Source organism: Protopterus annectens, chromosome 9.part0 (assembly GCF_019279795.1).
Source record: "Protopterus annectens isolate FY-2018-M chromosome 9.part0, PAN1.0, whole genome shotgun sequence".
NCBI lineage: Eukaryota > Metazoa > Chordata > Ceratodontiformes > Protopteridae > Protopterus > Protopterus annectens.
Window position 1 is genome coordinate 414,575,290 of NC_056743.1, and position 18,994 is coordinate 414,594,283.

The 18,994-nt window shown below is 40.4% G+C and overlaps 1 protein-coding gene across 1 annotated transcript in view; it reads left to right on the plus strand.

The window, feature by feature from the left end:
* Positions 1-18,994, plus strand: part of LOC122811243 (tumor necrosis factor receptor superfamily member 10A-like) — a 1,311,615-nt gene that overhangs the window by 615,952 nt on the left and 676,669 nt on the right. The window contains exon 4 of the mRNA XM_044082955.1: positions 8,567-8,678. Coding sequence (XP_043938890.1) covers positions 8,567-8,678 — 112 coding nt within the window. The remainder of the gene's footprint in view (positions 1-8,566; positions 8,679-18,994) is intronic.

Here is an 18,994-nt window from a genome sequence, read left to right on the forward strand (position 1 = left end):
TTCCAGGCAAGGCAAAGGCTCAGTCAGTTAGGGACTTCAACTCTTCAGTGGCATATTAGAAAGGGGTGGATTCTAGCAGTAGCACCCTTATCCTTTGTTCATACTTTCACAAAGCACTACTGGATTCCTTTTCAAGGTTGAGCAGGCTTTGCTAGGACCATTCTCCAGGGGCTCCTGGATCCTTATCTTTCTACTTCCCATGTATGGTGAGTTTTGGGAATCTGCCCAAAATGCTGTTAAAACAGGGGGAATGGTGATCATAGTACTGTTATGCAAGTCCTACTTACCTTTAACAGTAGATACCTGAATTCCTCATTGCCTCGTGGTATTGTGATTGTCTGCAAATATATTCTTGTTAGATGATTCTGAGTTCAGGTTATTTTCTTTTCTTTGTGGAAGTGAAAAACCTGAACACTGTGTGACAGCTGAAGGCTTCCTGCTCAGGGTATACTTAGCCAATCAACTGTCACAGGAAGAGAGAGAAGGGAGAGGAGTCTAAGCTTTTGAAAGGTGGCCAGTACTGGATTTCCTCTGCAGATAGCCCAAAATACTATTGAGGCAGTGAGGAATTTGAACAACTGCTGTTTACAGGTAAGCAGGACTTATACACCTGTACTTTCTCTGTCCTTTGTGCTGGCAGTCATCTTTCCTACATCCTCTGTCCTTCATGCTTCTACTCCTGTCCATTGTGCTTTGCCCTATTTACCTTGCACTGGTTCTCTTCCTGTTATCTGCCTACGTCTTTCTTCATATGTCCTCTCATTAATCCTGACAGTAGCTGCCTCAGTCCCCATGTTTAAATGTCATAAAGCAAATACATTAAAAAAGACTGACTATATAAGAAAATGCAAGGTAAATAAATGTTATAAACATCATCAGATAAACAAAAAACTACCCAAGTGTCAACAAGAAAAAAATCCAGTAAATGGAAGGTGAAGTACAAAATCCACATCATGGCACTTAAGAGAATGGCAGGAGGAACCTTTCCAGAAAGGCATAATGTCAGGTTTAATACAGCCAAAATCAAAGGTTTAATTTGTATCCAATCCCATCACAACTAAAACAACAAACATTTTTACCAACAAAGCATAGTTCCGTAGTATGTGTACATTTGTGTCCTCTCAACGACTGCATGGAAATACTTGCATTGGCAGTCTATCTTTTCAAACATAGCTCACACCAGCTTCCAAAGCCAAGTATCATAATAAGTCAGCACCAGGTACCATTTGTTTTTCGTTTTCCCAAAGTGTTTAAAATAACATCCCATTGATACGGGCAGGGTATCCTCCTGTGATGCTGGTGACCTTGGATCAGTCAATGACATGAGAAACTAGAAGGCTGGCTGGGGGGAAAAGGCTTGAGAGATCAATGGCCAGCTTACTTACCATGAGAGAGGGCATGAATTTTTTGTGAAACAATGCCATTAGTGTTCCCTTTTATGCATTTGCATACTTGTGTAAGGCAGATGTCAGTATGTCATAGGTGGGAGCACGTTTGAGCTTGTTTGTCATTGTATGGAGCACCTTTGGGCTTGTTTGTCATTGTATATCCCTTTCTTTAGAGATGTATAGTGCATATAAAAACACATGTGGTTAGAAGGAAACATCTCTGCTTGTCTCCTTAATCCTTATAGGTTCATACTAGGCTATCTGCCCTAGGGCATTTATATGCCTAGCCAGAGTGTGTTTGGCTTTCACCACACATTTTAAATTAATTTTGCTATGCCCTTTTCCGAGGTTAGTATACTGTGCCTCTGTCTAACAGTGACACAGAAGTGATAACCAGGGTAAACCTACGATCTCCCATCCACTCATCAAGATTCCTGTTGAAGAGAGTCAATGAGGGACTCTGCCTAACCTGGACTGGGATTTTATTCCAGAGTGAAGGGAGCCTCTGGGTTATGAATCTGTCCCTCCAGCATGTCCTATTTATTTCAGTGCTGAGGTTCAAGTCTCTCGAGCACGTAGCTCGATGGGATTTGGATTTTCTGAGGTGCAGCATGTCCATTAATTCCGGGTTGGACATGGCTTTATATGTCAAGCACAGATCGGCTCTGAGCAGGCGGTATGCCACTGAGTATAGCTGGAGTTTCTTTAACCGAGCAGCATATGGCATCTGTTTGAGCCCTTTGATCCTCTTGGTGAGGTACTTTTGGGGTCTTTACAGTTGCTGCAAGTGTCTGGTAAGGTACATCCCAAAATGGGCATTGTACTCAGTTATGGGCCTGATGAGGGATGAGTAAAGAGGCCCGATGACGTCCCCTGATCTAGATGTGAATCCCTTCATGATTAGGTGGGCTATATAAAATGTTTTTCTAACCACTTTGGCCACGTGGTTGTCAAATGAGAGATTGCTATCAACTTGGGTCCCCAGGTCCCTAATTACTTCTTCTGTACTTAATGGATTACCACCTATGTGGTAATTAGTGAGCACTTTGTTTTTGCCAAATGGGATGACTATACACTTTTTGGCGTTTAGCTTGAGGCCATGGCTCTGGCAGCAGTTGTCTGTTTCTATGAGGCCCTTTTGGAGGATGATTGTGTCGGCTGGAGAGTCTATTATGGCGCCCAGTTTGCAGTCATCTGCGAACTTGGTCAGCCAACGTCCTTCCATGTTGGCCTGTACCTCCGAGAAATATATACCAAACAAGAGAGGTCCCAGGACTGAGCCTTGTGGGACGCCACTTGTAACTGGTTTGGAGTCTGACATGGCTCCAGCAATTCTAACCATGTGGGTTCTGTCCTTGAGCCAGTTTGCAACCCATCTAGTGACATAGGGGTTTATATTTAAGCTGGTGAGCTTATCTATAATGCCCGAGTGGGGTATTGTATCGAAGGCTTATGCGAGGTCCAGGTAGGCTGTGTGGACTACCTTCCCCTCGTCAATGGCCTTGGTGACTGTTTCAGAGAAATTGACCAGGTTTAAGAGGCAGGATCTGCCCTTAACAAAGCCAAACTGGGTAGGATCCAGTGTCTGTAGGTCCCCAATATCTTTATTTATGAGATTCATGATGATCCTTTCCATAGCTTTGCAGACCAAGCTAGTCAGGCTTATGGGGCGATAGTTTCCAGGATCCGTTGAGGCACCACCTTTGTGGAGAGGGACCACTGTTGCTGTACGCCACTCTTTGGGTACATATCCTGTAGTAAGGCTGAGATTGAACAGTAGTTTTATGTTTGGGTTTAGCTCTTCTTGGAGTTCATGTAGGACTCAGCCCGGGACACCGTCTGGTCCCATTGATGCTGTGTTTTTTGCTTTGGAGAGGGCGGCTCTTACCTGAGCATCTGAGATGTCAGGGGGGCAGCACTCTGCTGGGATAGATATTTGCCCTTTGGTGGGGAGGGAGAAGTTTGCGCTGAACCTGTCAGCTAGGATGTTGGCAATGTCTGTGGGTTCGATGTATTTTTTGTCATTTTTGACTAATTCTGAGCATATCTGGGAATTTCCACCCAGGTTCCTAACATAACTAAAGAAAGCTTTGTGATTATCCTTAGTGTCCTGTGCAATTTTTCTCTCGAAGCTGGCCTTAGATGATTTTATGAGTGCCCATAGTTTTTTGCTAATACTGATCAGAGATGCCTTCCCTTTTTGGGATTTTGCTCTATCATGTAGTAGCTTCCTCCTTCTATTGTATAGTTTGTTTATGGCTGGGGTCCACCAGACAGGACATCTACCTTTGGAGGATTGGGTCTTGGTTTTATTTGGGATTGCATGATGCATGCATTCCTGAAGGTGTTCATAGAATACATTTATAAAGGATTCTGTGGTCTGGGCCGTATTTTCCACAGGCCCAGGGGCTTTGGAGGATTCCACCTCGGTTTTGAGGAGTTTGAAATTTGCTTTAGAGAAGTTTTTTACTGTGGTTTTCTGGGCAGGGGGTGGGGTCGGGATGTGAATATCCAGTGAGATTAGTTTATGGTCTGATCTTACCAATGCGGGATACACCTCTGCTCTGGAGCATAGAGTCCCCATGTTGGTGATGATCAGGTCCAGTATGTTTTCCCCTCTTGTGGGAGAGGTAACAAGTTGTTCCATAGCATTTGAGTTTATAAATTCTAGGAACCTTTGGGCTAGGGTGTTGGAGCTAGAGTAATGCTCCCAGTCTATGTTTGGGTAGTTGAGGTCGCCCAATATAATGGTGTTTGGAGAGACTTTCATATTTTCCAGTGTTCTCAGGAAGGCCGAGTGGGGTTTCTGGGTTTGGGAGGGTGGTCTGTAGCAGGCTATAAACTGGAAGGCAGTTTTACCCACTGTTAGTTGCACATGGATAGTCTCTGATGCTTCGTGCTGTGCCACCAACCTGGAGGTGTGGGTATCTTTGACGAATATTGATACTCCCCCTCCTTTTGTGGTTCGGTCCAAGTTTTGGGGCCGGAAAGCATGGTATGAGGTATAACCTGGTAGTGCTGGGGTGCTCTCGGGAGCCTTTACCCAGGTTTCTGTTACTGCACAGATATCGATGTTCTCCATGCTAAGGAGAGTTTCGAGTGCGTGCATTTTGATGTTTAGACTTCTGGCGTTGAGTAGCATTACTCTTAGTTTCTTATACCTTGTGATACCTATGGAGGTGGGTTTGTCTTTTGAACCTTGCCTAAAAAAGGCAGTATGGGGGAAGCAAGAGCCTTTGCCAATATCCGAAAGCCCAGGGGTGACAGGTGCAAGCCGTCCCTAGCGAAGCATTGTGGCTTGTCGAGCATATCATCCCAGGCCGACAAGCAATGGATCCCCTTTGAATGACACCAATACTTAAGCCAATTGTTGAAATTGATCATCTTGTCTTCATATTGTGGCATTGTTCTTGGTGAGGGTAAGATGCTACTCAAGGTCAGGGTCATACTGGCCTGGGCTACATGCTCAGAGAGCTCCTCTGTCTCTTTTCATATAGTCCAGGGAAGTACGTCTCAGGTCATTCACACCAGCATGGACAATGACTGAGTCATATTTGTACTTGCCTTGGAGTGACCTGAGTGCTTGTGTTATGTGGCGGATCCTAGCGCCTGACAGGCAGCTCACCGTGACCTTCTCCTTGTTCAGCCTGGTGAGCGGAACGTCAGTGTGCCTGATGATAGAGTCACCTATTACAAGTGTAGCAGGTGTGTTGTTTAGCCTTAAGGGCTGTGACTGTTCGGCACACTGGCTTTGTGAGCTATGTGTTGCACGTGTTTTGTTTTGGGGTAGAGGTTGCTTGGATGTCTGCTTTAGCAGTCTGCTGCTTAGGCAGATTTTTATTTAGAGCCTCCAAATATGTTTTTGTGTGTTTATGTTTTTGGTTTGCTGTCGTGGTAGGTCTATGTGAGACTGGAAATGTAGTGAGTGTGGTTTCCTTCTCCTCCTGACTGGTTACGCCAGTACTGAGTTGAGAGAGCTTAGCCTCCAGTTTGGCTATATGGTTGCATCTCTCACATGTGTTGGAATTTGTTGGGAGGAGGAGAGGGTTGTCTATGTACATGAGGCAGTTGTAACATTGCCTCAAGATTCCCAGATTCACCAGCTGGACCGGAGAGGAGATTGACTGGACATGCTAGAATAGTATTGGGAATTCCTTTTATAATTGAAAAAAAGGGCCAATGGGGAACAAGGTACTCAAGGGGAGTTTGTGAGGGTGTAGTGCTTTTAATTTTTTAGTGCTGACTTATATAATTGCTTTAGTGAGCAAGTGCCAGGTAACTTAAATGCAATGTGTTACAGGTAACTTAAATGCAAAAACGACAAACAGTAACTTTATTTCAAGTGAAACAAGGAAATAAGTACAGTAAGCAATGCAAATATCACTAGGGATCTACAGAAGCGCTGAAAAGCCACGTTTTAGGTGGAATTAGCATTTCAGGGAAATAACAAGCAAACAAACAACTAGCATACAAACAAAGCTAGATTCAGCAGGCCTGGATCTAGTCTATGCTACAGCAAACAAGGTGCACCAATTTCAGTAAGAAACAGTTGAAATATGCAGGCACTATAAGCCTTTAACCAGAAATTCCCAGCTCAGAAGGGCAGAGTCCAGCCTCTCCTCCCACAAGAGTGCAGACCACGAACCTTCTTAATGTAAAATAACTGGCCTGAAGCCCAAGTGCTTAAACCAGAACTAATACACTTTTAGAATAACAGACACTGAGCCCTCAATCAGCAGTTCCCAACTTAGAAGGATGTAAGCTACCTGTTCTGCCACCACAGTGCAGGCCACAAACCTTCCTAATGTAAAACAACTGGTCTGAAGCCCAAGTGCTTAATCCAAAAGACGTAGAATGATAGCTACACTTTAATCAAGTTACTACCAAGCAGTAATAAATACAATTGAATACTTTAAAGAATGCCTGGATTAGTGCTCAAGTTATACAAACAAAGCTAGATTCAGCAGGCCTGGATCTAGTCTATGCTACAGCAAACAAGGTATACCAATTTCAGTAAGAAGCATTTCAAACATGCAGGCACTATAAGCCTTTAACCAGAAATTCCCAGCTCAGAAGGGCAGAGTCCAGCTTCTCCTCCCACAAGAGTGTAGACCACAAACTGTCTTAATGTAAAATAACTGGCCTGAAGCCCAAGTGCTTAAACCAGAATTAATACACTTTCAGAATAACAGACACTGAGCCCTCAATCAGCATTTCCCAACTTAGAAGGATGTAAGCTACCTGTTCTGCCACTACAGTGCAGACCACAAACATTCTTAATGTAAAACAACTGGTTTGAAACCCAAGTGCTTAAACTAAAAGGCTTAGAATGAGTTACACCAAGCAGTAATAAATACAACTGAGTACTACTAAGATGACGCAAAAGCAAAATAAAGTAGGAAGAAACACAAATACAGTAAAAGCAGATACAATTTTTTTTTTGAGTGAGCAAATGAGATGGGCCCAGGAGTTACAGGACAGAAACAAGTGCAAATGCAGGCCTTCAAATCAGAAAGTTGAGAGAGATGGAAGACCGCCCAAACGGCCAATAACTACAAATTCTTGGCCAGAACCATTCCTTATGTGGTAGACAGGTTACCCAATGCTTAGCACTCCCACTGATAAGCTAGAAGGCTTCCCTCCAGCACAGAAAGGCTTGGGGGGCTCAGAAGCTTACAAACAGTCCTGGATACAGCAAATCTGTATCTGGAACACTAATTACAGGAAAGGTAGGGAACAGCCTTACAATTTTTTTTTCAGAAAAGTAGCAAAAACAGTAGTAAAAACAATTCACATGCAGTGCAAGCTGGCACACTTGAGTATGTAGCAATATTAGTCCACACACAGTTTGAAAAAATGTAAATTAAAAAGGACTAAAAGCAAGTGCAGAAAGGGTTTATTAGGTAGAATGCGATAAAGAGATGGGACTGGGGGAGTGTCCTAGATCAAATATACAGTGGGGCGGGCACTGCAAAAGCCACCAAATTTAAACTACAACCAAGAACGGGGGGGGGGGGGGGCAGTTTCAACAGAGATGTGAGGAATCACAGTGCAAATTATAAAACCAGAAAAATATATACTGATCTTTGTATATTTGCAGAACAGTAAGACAACAGATATCTAAGCAACAATTTAGCTCTATAATACAGAATAATACAGAAAAATGTACTCAGCTCTATATATTTGCAGATAGTCTTGTAAGGCTCTCTCTCAGTGCACAGGTTCCAATTTAAATTTAGTTACAGTTTAATCAGGCTACTAACAAGCAGTAATAAAGACAGCAGAATAAATTTAATTGAGTACTTTTAAAAGAGGCAAAAGCAAAATAAGGTAATAAAGTAGGAAGAAACACAAATACAGTAAGGCAGATAAAGTGCAAAAAATGTTTTTTTTTTTTTTTTTTGAGATGGAGGAAACAGAGCAGATTAAGATACTATAGGGGAATGCCCTTCCCAAGTGCTCTCTCTGTACACTGCAGAGGAGATGGGACTGGTAAGAGTATCCAAAATCAAAATATGATCTCACTGTACTCAGTTGAGTGAGCGAATGAGAGGAGGAGTGTGCAAAAAGAGATTTACAGCGGGGCAAAGCCACCAAGATTAACACCACAACAAGAAACAGGGAGGGGGGGGGTGGGGAACTAACTGCAGAGATTCAGAGAGACAATATTTACTGAATCCATGACACACAATATTTACTCACTCAAATCTTAAATAAGTGCAGAAAATATACTTAAATCAGCTTGTGTCCAGTTGATATATGCAGACAAGTCTCAGTAGCCAGAAACTCTATTTAAAATGATTGTTTAAGGATCTGTCAGCTTTTCCACCAGATTTGTGGCATTGGACTGTTGGGGACAAGGGGGGGGGGGGGGGAGTTGTGACTCCAACCTTAAAGTGAGCTTCTTAAACCATCTCCCTTTGAATTAAAATAAATGCATTAAAGACACTTTTATCAGTAAGGAAAAAATATATTTTTGCTACTTCTGGTGATCTTAGAATAATGTGAGTATTCCTAGTGAATCAGCTTTTTTAGACTGCTTCAGGCAAGTATTGAGAACCGTGATCGAGTGACTTATGTACTTATGGTGGCTCGTTCAAATTACTGCTGTATTTTTACATGTTAGTCTTATGTAATACTGCAGATTTAAAATCACTATGTTTTCTGTCTTGTTGTAGATCAAGTAATGATTGAAAATTGCACAATTGAGAAAAATGCCCAGTGTGAATGCAAGCCTGGCTACTACTGCCATGAAACTGAAAGCTGTGAAATGTGTGTACCATGTAGCAGGTGAGTCCATGGTCTTGAAAACATAGTGTATTTTATTTTAACTATGTAAGTAGACTTGTTTGTATTTGGAGCATTTTTAGATGCAACCTGGGTGAATATAAACAAGTAAAATCATGTTAAAGGATGACAAATATAAATGTTATAGGATTTCATACAATCAAAGGACTAAAAATTTTAAATTCATTTAGTTATCTTAGGATCATAGGAGGCTACTAGGCTAACGGGGCCCTTACAAGCCTAGCCAAGGGGTTATCCCCAAATAAAGAAACCTCAGTCGGCACGTGCACCTCTGTCATTGAGGGACAAAGTTGGAACCCCTGGGACTAATTTGTGGTTTCCCATCCACTCATCAAGGTTGCGTTTGAAGAGGGTCAGCAAGGTACTCTGTTTGGCATGTATGGTAAGTCTATTCCAGAGACTGGGCAGCCTCTGGGAGACAAACCTGTCTCTCCAGCAGGTTTTGTTGATGTCGCATATTAGATTTAGGCTTATTGAGCAGGTAATGCGCGAGGAGTTAGACTTATGGATATGGAGCATCTCTGGTAAGGCAGGGTCCGATATTGCCTTGTAGGCGAGACACAAATCACCTCTGAGCAATCTGTATGATACAGAGTATAGTGATCGTGATTTGAGCTTGTCTGCATAGGACAGGTGTTGGAGGCCATGGATTCTCTTTGTGAGGTATTTCTGTAGCCTTTCCAGTTGGTGCAGGTGTTTGGAGAGGTACATACCAAACAGGGCACTATACTCCATTATAGGTATAATGAGGGAGTACAGAGAGGTAATAACCTCCCTTTATCTGGATGCAATCCCTTTATTATGAGATGAACCAAGTAAAAGACTTTTCTGTCCTCTTCTGCAACATGATGGGCAAATGAGAGATTGTTGTCAACCTGAGTACCCAGGTCTTTCACCATGGGTTGTGTGCTTAAGAGGTTATCGTTGATGTAATCAGTAGAGGTCATGTTTTTACTGAATGGTATGATAATACATTTTTTTTGTGTTTAACTTAAAGGCCATGACTTTGGCACCAGTTATTTCTAGCTGTGAGACCTTCCTGCAGTATGTTAATGTAATTTGGGGAGTCAGTGACAGAACCCAACTTGCAGTCATCTGCAAACTTGGTCAGCCACAGGCCCTTTGTGTTTGCCTGGACCTCTGAGAACTAGATGTCAAACAGTAGGGTGTCCTAGGACAGATCCTTGGGGAACACCACTAGTGACAGGTCTGCTGATGGAGGTGGTGGTGCCTGTTTTGTCCTTGTGGGTCCTATCTGTGAGCCAGTTGGCCACCCATGTGATGAGATAGGGATGAACACCAAGTTGTGTTAGCTTTTTGATGATAAAACAGAACACACACCTCAGCCGAGTAAAGCGCTTTGGTATAAGCAAAATAGCAAGACAGCAAACAATTCCAAGAACGCACCAATGGCAGTAAATCCAATATAAATCCAATGCTTCCACGTAGAAAATAAGACCTTTATTGCAGCAAAAATGTAGGAACAGTAAGCGCTTTCACGTTGTATAAACGCTTCTTCAGACTTCAATGATATTCAGTACATTTCATGCCTTAAATACTATACTCATAAGAAACCTGTAGGTAATTAATTAATTAAACAATATTGGAAGCTCTTAAAGTGCTAGTGCTCACTGAATATATAAATAAGTACCTAAGTACATAAAAACTGCATTGACACTATATGAAGAGTACATAAAAAGTTACATAAGCAAATACCATTTAAAAGCAATAACATATATCTAAAAACTTTCTTAAGTTTTATAAAACACATCTAGGCACTTAATGTTTAAGTGCCTTGGCTGCTAAAAATGGTTTTAATGTAATCTTTTCATTTAAACCATATTTATGGGCTTGCAGCCTGAGAATCCATTTATTCTCAACCTCCTCAGTCCTATTCTTAATGTTCCCTAATCTACTAGTGCTTTTAACTAATTCTAGAACCTTAAACTTAAAATAATGTAGGGACCCATTCTCCATAATGTGTTGTGCTATCACATTAGTCGTATTTTCTTTATTAACTGCGTATATGTGTTCCCTTATTCGCTCACGCAATGTTCGATTTGTTTTGCCTATATAGTGCTTCTGACAAAGTTAACATTGTGCTAGATATACTAAATTTTTGGATCTACAGTCAGCATAATACCTAAAAGTGTAAATTCGTCCACTGTATGGATGAATAAAAGCATTTTCTTCTGCTATATATCTACATTGATTGCAGGTCCTGCAAGGGAAAGTACCTGCTCTTTGAGATTTTATATGCCCTGTATCTGTTCTTTCATAGCATAAAATCCTTTTTAAGGATTTCATATTTCTATAGGCTATATTAAGTACCTCTTCCACCAAAGTCTTAATTCTATCATCCATAACTAAAATCTTCCAATTATTTTCTATAATATTTTTGATCTGACCATTTCTATTGGTAAAAGGTATGATAAGCCTATTCTTCACTTTGGGTTGCTTCTTTCTTTCTATACTGTCAACCTCTGTCCTGTTGTAAAAATATGGTCTACCTTTGTCTAACCTCAAATTATCACATGAGGCTATGGTGTCATGTACCACTCTCTCATTATAGCCCCTCGATGTGAAATTTTTTTCTAAGATGTCTTTCTGTTCTTTAAATACTAACTCATCAGTGGTTAGCTTAGATGCCCTAAGTGTTTGATTCTTTATTATGTTCGAATAGATGTGTCCAGGGTGCATGCTATTTCGGTGAAGAAGATTGTTCTTCCAACAAGTCTTCCTAGACATTTTCGTATTAATACCATTTGATCCCTTTGTCAACTGAACGTCAAGAAATTCTATTGCCTCACGTGAGTGGGTACTCTGGAACTCAAGAAAATCGGTAGTCCCATTTAAATAGCAGTTAAACTCATATAGATCTTGTTCTGTTCCTCTCCATATAAAAAAAAATCATCTACAAAACGACTGTAGTGTCTGATGTGCTCATTAAAAAGTAAATTGTTCAGTACATAGGAGTCCTCCCAATATGCCAGCACTAGGTTGGCATAGGAGTTGCACAAGGGGTTCCCATTGCAACTCCTTTTTTTTGTAAATAATATCTATTGTCATATAGCAAGACATTATTTTCTAGCACTATTTCAAGCAAAGACATCCACTTTAAAATCTTGCTGTTATCTATGCCATTCTTAAGCAGAAACAATCTCACAAACTCAATGCCAGTGCTATTAGGAATCGACGTAAATAATGATTTCACATCCAAAGTGACAAAGAGGTCATCATTCTCAATAGGATTCTTATTACATATTGCAAGGTTCTCTATAAACTGTTGGGTGTCACGTAATATGTATTCAGTACTATTAACAATCGGTTTAAACTGTTTGTCTAAAAAATAGATAGTGATTCTGTTAGCCAGCCTTTGCTGGAAACAATGGGTTGGAGTGGTGGATCATACATTTCTTTGTGTATTTTAGGCAGACCTCTAAAGGTGGGAACTAAAGGGTCTTCAATAAGGAAGTATCTGTATAATTCCATATCAATAACATTGCTGAGTAACAAGTCATACAACTGTCCATGTACATCCTTAATCAAATTATTCAATAAACCTGCACTTAGGGGACGGTATGTGTCCACCTCTGCTAGCATTGAACAGATCTTCCTATTATACATCTCCCTGTCCATAATCACTATAGCTCCCCCTTTGTCTGCCTGTCTTATCACAATATCCTCATTTTGTTGTAGATCCAAAATAGCTTTCTTCTCATCTATAGTCACATTGAAAAACTCTGTTTTAACTTCATTGCTTTCGTATAACTCTAACAGATCATGTTCACAGGCACGTTCAAAAACTTCAAGTAGTGGGTGCTGCTGTGGCATAAATACAGATGGTTTCCTGAACACATTATTACAATCTACAGTCATTGCATGTAATGTATCTTCACCATATAACATTTTCAACGCTATATTTCTAGTGAATAATTTAATATCAACTATTAGATCAGTTACATCAGTGAATCCAGATGGAATAAAGTTCAATCCTTTGTTGACGACAGATAATTCATGGTCATTATGTTCATACCTTGAGATATTTACGACTAAGTCTTGTGTATCGATCTCAGGGCTTTCCTTTGTTTCTCGTATATCTCTTCTGTTCCCTTTCTTTTCCTTACAGCGTTTTGTGGTGACCACATCCTTTTTTCCACTGGTTTGAAGGGAAGCGGAAATTTGAACATGGGCGCTCCCAGTACGACGAAACCAGTAGCAAATCACAAGCGACAAGTTACCATCAAAACTATGATTCACTCTAATGGGGAAGGCAGTATCCAGCTGCAGAAAAACAACGACCATACTAATGAATGTAGTACAGGAGATGTAAGAAGGAAGTCGCCAGCTGTTAGCTCAATGGCGGACGTAATAGAAGGAGAAGGTGAAGTTTTTACATCTACCGAGAGATTCCCTTCTTTTCCGCTTCCCTTCAAACCAGTGGAAAAAAGGATGTGGTCACCACAAAACGCTGCAAGGAAAAGAAAGGGAACAGAAGAGATATACGAGAAACAAAGGAAAGCCCTGAGATCGATACACAAGATTTAGTCGTAAATATCTCAAGGTATGAACTTAATGACCATGAATTATCTGTCCTCAACAAAGGATTGAACTTTATTCCATCTGGATTCACTGATGTAACTGATCTAATAGTTGATATTAAATTATTCACTAGAAATATAGCGTTGAAAATGTTATATGGTGAAGATACATTACATGCAAGGACTGTAGATTGTAATAATGTGTTCAGGAAACCATCTGTATTTATGCCACAGCAGCACCCACTCCTTGAAGTTTTTGAACGTGCCTGTGAACATGATCTGTTAGAGTTATACGAAAGCAATGAAGTTAAAACAGAGTTTTTCAATGTGACTATAGATGAGAAGAAAGCTATTTTGGATCTACAACAAAATGAGGATATTGTGATAAGACAGGCAGACAAAGGGGGAGCCATAGTGATTATGGACAGGGAGATGTATAATAGGAAGATCTGTTCAATGCTAGCAGAGGTGGACACATACCGTCCCCTAAGTGCAGGTTTATTGAATAATTTGATTAAGGATATACATGGACAGTTGTATGACTTGTTACTCAGCAATGTTATTGATATGGAATTATACAGATACTTCCTTATTGAAGACCCTTTAGTTCCCACCTTTAGAGGTCTGCCTAAAATACACAACGAAATGTATGATCCACCACTCCGACCCATTGTTTCCAACAAAGGCTGGCTAACAGAATCACTATCTATTTTTTTAGACAAACAGTTTAAACTGATTGTTAATAGTACTGAATACATATTACGTGACACCCAACAGTTTATAGAGAACCTTGCAATATGTAATAAGAATCCTATTGAGAATGATGACATCTTTGTCACTTTGGATGTGAAATCATTATTTACGTCGATTCCTAATAGCACTGGCATTGAGTTTGTGAGATTGTTTCTGCTTAAGAATGGCATAGATAACAGCAAGATTGTAAAGTGGATGTCTTTGCTTGAAATAGTGCTAGAAAATAATGTCTTGCTATATGACAATAGATATTATTTACAAAAAAAGGGAGTTGCAATGGGAACCCCTTGTGCAAACTCCTATGCCAACCTAGTGCTGGCATATTGGGAGGACTCCTATGTACTGAACAATTTACTTTTTAATGAGCGCATCAGACACTACAGTCGTTTTGTAGATGATGTTTTTTTGATATGGAGAGGAACAGAACAAGATCTATATGAGTTTAACGGCTATTTAAATGGGACTACCGATTTTCTTGAGCTCCAGAGTACCCACTCACGTGAGGCAATAGAATTTCTTGACGTTCAGTTGACAAAGGGATCAAATGGTATTAATACGAAAATGTTTAGGAAGACTTGTTGGAAGAACAATCTTCTTCACCGAAATAGCATGCACCCTGGACACATCTATTCGAACATAATAAAGAATCAAACACTTAGGGCATCTAAGCTAACCACTGATGAGTTAGTATTTAAAGAACAGAAAGACATCTTAGAAAAAAATTTCACATCGAGGGGCTATAATGAGAGAGTGGTACATGACACCATAGCCTCATGTGATAATTTGAGGTTAGATAAAGGTAGACCATATTTTTACAACAGGACAGAGGTTGACAGTATAGAAAGAAAGAAGCAACCCAAAGTGAAGAATAGGCTTATCATACTTTTTACCAATAGAAATGGTCAGATCAAAAAGATTATAGAAAATAATTGGAAGATTTTAGTTATGGATGATAGAATTAAGACTTTGGTGGAAGAGGTACCTAATATAGCGTATAGAAATATGAAATCCTTAAAAAGGATTTTATGCTATGAAAGAACAGATACAGGGCATATAAAATCTCAAAGAGCAGGTACTTTCCCTTGCAGGACCTGCAATCAATGTAGATATATAGCAGAAGAAAATGCTTTCATTCATCCATACACTGGACGAATTTACACTTTTAGGTATTATGCTGACTGTAGATCCAAAAATGTAGTATATCTAGCACAATGTCAACTTTGTCAGAAGTACTATATAGGCAAAACAAATCGAACATTGCGTGAGTGAATAAGGGAACACATATACGCAGTTAATAAAGAAAATATGACTAATGCGATAGCACGACACATTATGGAGAATGGGTCCCTACATTATTTTAAGTTTAAGGTTCTAGAATTAGTTAAAAGCACTAGTAGATTAGGGAACATTAAGAATAGGATGGAGGAGGTTGAGAATAAATGGATTCTCAGGCTGCAAGCCCATAAATATGGTTTACATGAAAAGATTACGTTAAAACCATTTTTAGCAGCCAAGGCACTTAAACATTAAGTGCCTAGATGTGTTTTATAAAACTTAAGAAAGTTTTTAGATATATGTTATTGCTTTTAAATGGTATTTGCTTATGTAACTTTTTATGTAATCTTCATATAGCGTCAATGCAGTTTTTATGTACTTAGGTACTTATTTATATATTCAGTGAGCACTAGCACTTTAAGAGCTTCCAATATTGTTTAATTAATTAATTACCTACAGGTTTCTTATGAGTATAGTATTTAAGGCATGAAATGTATTGAATATCATTGAAGTCTGAAGAAGCGTTTATACAACGTGAAAGCGCTTACTGTTCCTAGATTTTTGCTGCAATAAAGGTCTTATTTTCTACGTGGAAGCTTTTTGATGATGCTCGAGTGGGAGATTGTGTCAAAGGCCTTGGCCAGGGTAAACTGTATGTACTGACTTCCCCTCATCCATGGCCTTGGTGACAGTCTCAAAGAAGTCAGTTAGGTTCAGTAGGCAAGATCTGCCCCTGACGAATCCGAATTGGGTGGGGTCAAGTGTTTGGAGATTTACTATGTCCTTGCTTATGAGATCCATAATAATACACTCCATGGCTTTACAGATCAGACTTGTCAAGGGTTAATAGCAGCCTGCATTTAAAGTGGATTGTTGAGAGACAGCCTTACAAGACTCTCTGCAAATATATAGAGCTGAGTATATTTTTTTGTATTATTGTGTATTATAGAGCTAAATTGTTACTTATACTGTTCTGCAAATATACAGATATCAGTATATATTTTTTTGGTTATAATTTGCACTGTGATTCCTCATATCTATCTCTGTTGAAACTGTCTTCCTCACCCCCCCTCCCAGTTCTTGGTTGTAGTTTCAATTTGGTGGCTTTTGCAGTGCCCGCCCCACTGTAGATTTGATCTAGGACACTCCCCCAGTCCCATCTCTTTACCGCATTCTACCTAATAAACCCTTTCTGCACTTTCTTTTAGTCCTTTTTAATTTAATTACATTTTTTCAAACTGTGTGTGGACTAATATTGCTACATACTCAAGTGTGCAAGCTTGTACTGCATGTGAATTGTTTTTACTACTGTTTTTGCTACTTTTCTGAAAAAAAAAAAAACAAACAAAAAAAATTTCTGCTTTTACTGTATTTGTGTTTTTTCCTACTTTATTTTGCTTTTGCGTCATCTTAAAAGTACTCACTTGTATTTATTACTGCTTGGAGTAACTCATTCTAAGCCTTTTAGTTTAAGCACTTGGGCTTCAGACCAGTTGTTTTACATTAAGAAGGTTTGTGGTCTGCACTGTAGTGGCAGAACAGATAGCTTACATCCTTCTAAGTTGGGAACTGCTGATTGAGGGCTCAGTGTCTGTTATTCTAAAAGTGTATTAATTCTGGTTTAAGCACTTGGGCTTCAGGCCAGTTATTTTACATTAAAAGGGTTCGTGGTCTGCACTCTTGTGGGAGGAGAGGCTGGACTCTGCCCTTCTGAGCTGGGAATTTCTGGTTAAAGGCTTATAGTGCCTGCATATTTGAACTGCTTCTTACTGAAATTGGTACACCTTGTTTGCTGTAGCATAGACTAGATCCAGGCCTGCTGAATCTAGCTTTGTTTGTATAACTTGAGCACTAATCCAGGCATTCTTTAAAGTATTCAATTGTATTTACTACTGCTTGGTAGTAACTTGATTAAAGTGTAGCTATCATTCTAAGTCTTTTGGATTAAGCACTTGGGCTTCAGACCAGTTGTTTTACATTAGGAAGGTTTGTGGCCTGCACTGTGGTGGCAGGACACGTAGCTTACATCCTTCTAAGTTGGGAACTGCTGATTCAGGGCTCAGTGTCTGTTATTCTAAAATTGTATTAGTTCTGGTTTAAGCACTTGGGCTTCAGGCCAGTTATTTTACATTAAGAAGGTTCATGGTCTGCACTCTTGTGGGAGGAGAGGCTGGACTCTGCCCTTCTGAGCTGGGAATTTCTGGTTAAAGGCTTATAGTGCCTGCATATTTCAACTGTTTCTTCCTGAAATTGGTATACCTTGTTTGCTGTAGCATAGACTAGATCCAGGCCTGCTGAATCTAGCTTTGTTTGTATGCGTGTTGTTTGTTTGCTTGTTATTTCCCTGAAACACTAATACCACCTAAAACGTGGCTTTTCAGCGCTTCTGTGGATCCCTAGTGATATCTGCATTGCTTACTGTACTTATTTCCTTGTTTCACTTAAAAGAAAGTTACTGTTTGTCGTTTTTGCATTTAAGTTACCTGTAACACATTGCATTTAAGTTACCTGGCACTTGCTCACTAAAGCAATTATATAAGTCAGCACTAAAAAATTAAAAGCACTACACCCTCACAAACTCCCCTTGAGTACCTTGTTCCCCATTGCCCCTTTTTTTTCAATTATAAAGGAATTCCAAATACTATTCTAGCATGTCCAAAGGTCAGTTGTCAATCTCCTCTCCGGTCCAGCTGGTGAAACTGGGAATCTTGAGGCAATGTTACAACTGCCTCATGTACACAGACAACCCTCTTCTCCTCCCAACAAATTCCAACACATGTGAGAGATGCATCCATATAGCCAAACTGGAGGCTAAGCTCTCTCAACTCAGTACTGGCTTAACCAGTCAGGAGGAGAAGGAAACCACACTCACTACAATTCCAGTCTCACATAGACCTACCACGACAGCAAACCAAACACATAAACACACAAAAACATACTCGGAGGCTCTAAATAAAAATCTGCCTAAGCAGCAGAGACCTCCAAAGCAGACACCCAAGCAACCGCTACCCTAAAACAAAACACGTGCAACACATAGCTCACAAAGCCAGTGTACCGAACAGTCACAGCCCTTAAGGCTAAACAACACACCTGATACACTTGTAATAGGTGACTCTATTGTCAGGCACACTGACGTCCCGCTCACCAGGCTGAACAAGGAGAAGGTCACGGTGAGCTGCCTGTCGGGCGCTAGGATCCGCCACATAACACAAGCACTCAAGTCACTCCAAGGCAAGTACAAATATGACTCAGTCATTGTCCATGCTGGTGTGAATGACCTGAGACGTACCTCCCTGGACTACATGAAAAGAGACATAGAGGAGCTCTCTGAGCATGTGGCCCAGGCCGGTATGACCCTGACCTTGAGTAGCATCTTACCCTCACCAAGAATGATGCCACAATATGAAGACAAGATGATCAATTTCAACAATTGGCTTAAGTATTGGTGCCATTCAAAGGGGATCCAATGCCTGTCAGCCTGGGATGACATGCTCAACAAGCCACGATGCTTCGCTAGGGACGGCTTGCACCTGTCACCCTGGGCTTTGGATATTGGCAAAGGCTCTTGCTACCCCCATAGTGCCTTTTTTAGGCAAAGCTCAAAAGACAAACCCACCTCCATAGGTATCACAAGGGATAAGAAACTAAGAGTAATGCTACTCAACGCCAGAAGTCTAAACCTCAAGATGCGTGCACTCGAAACTCTCCTTAGCATGGAGAACATCGATA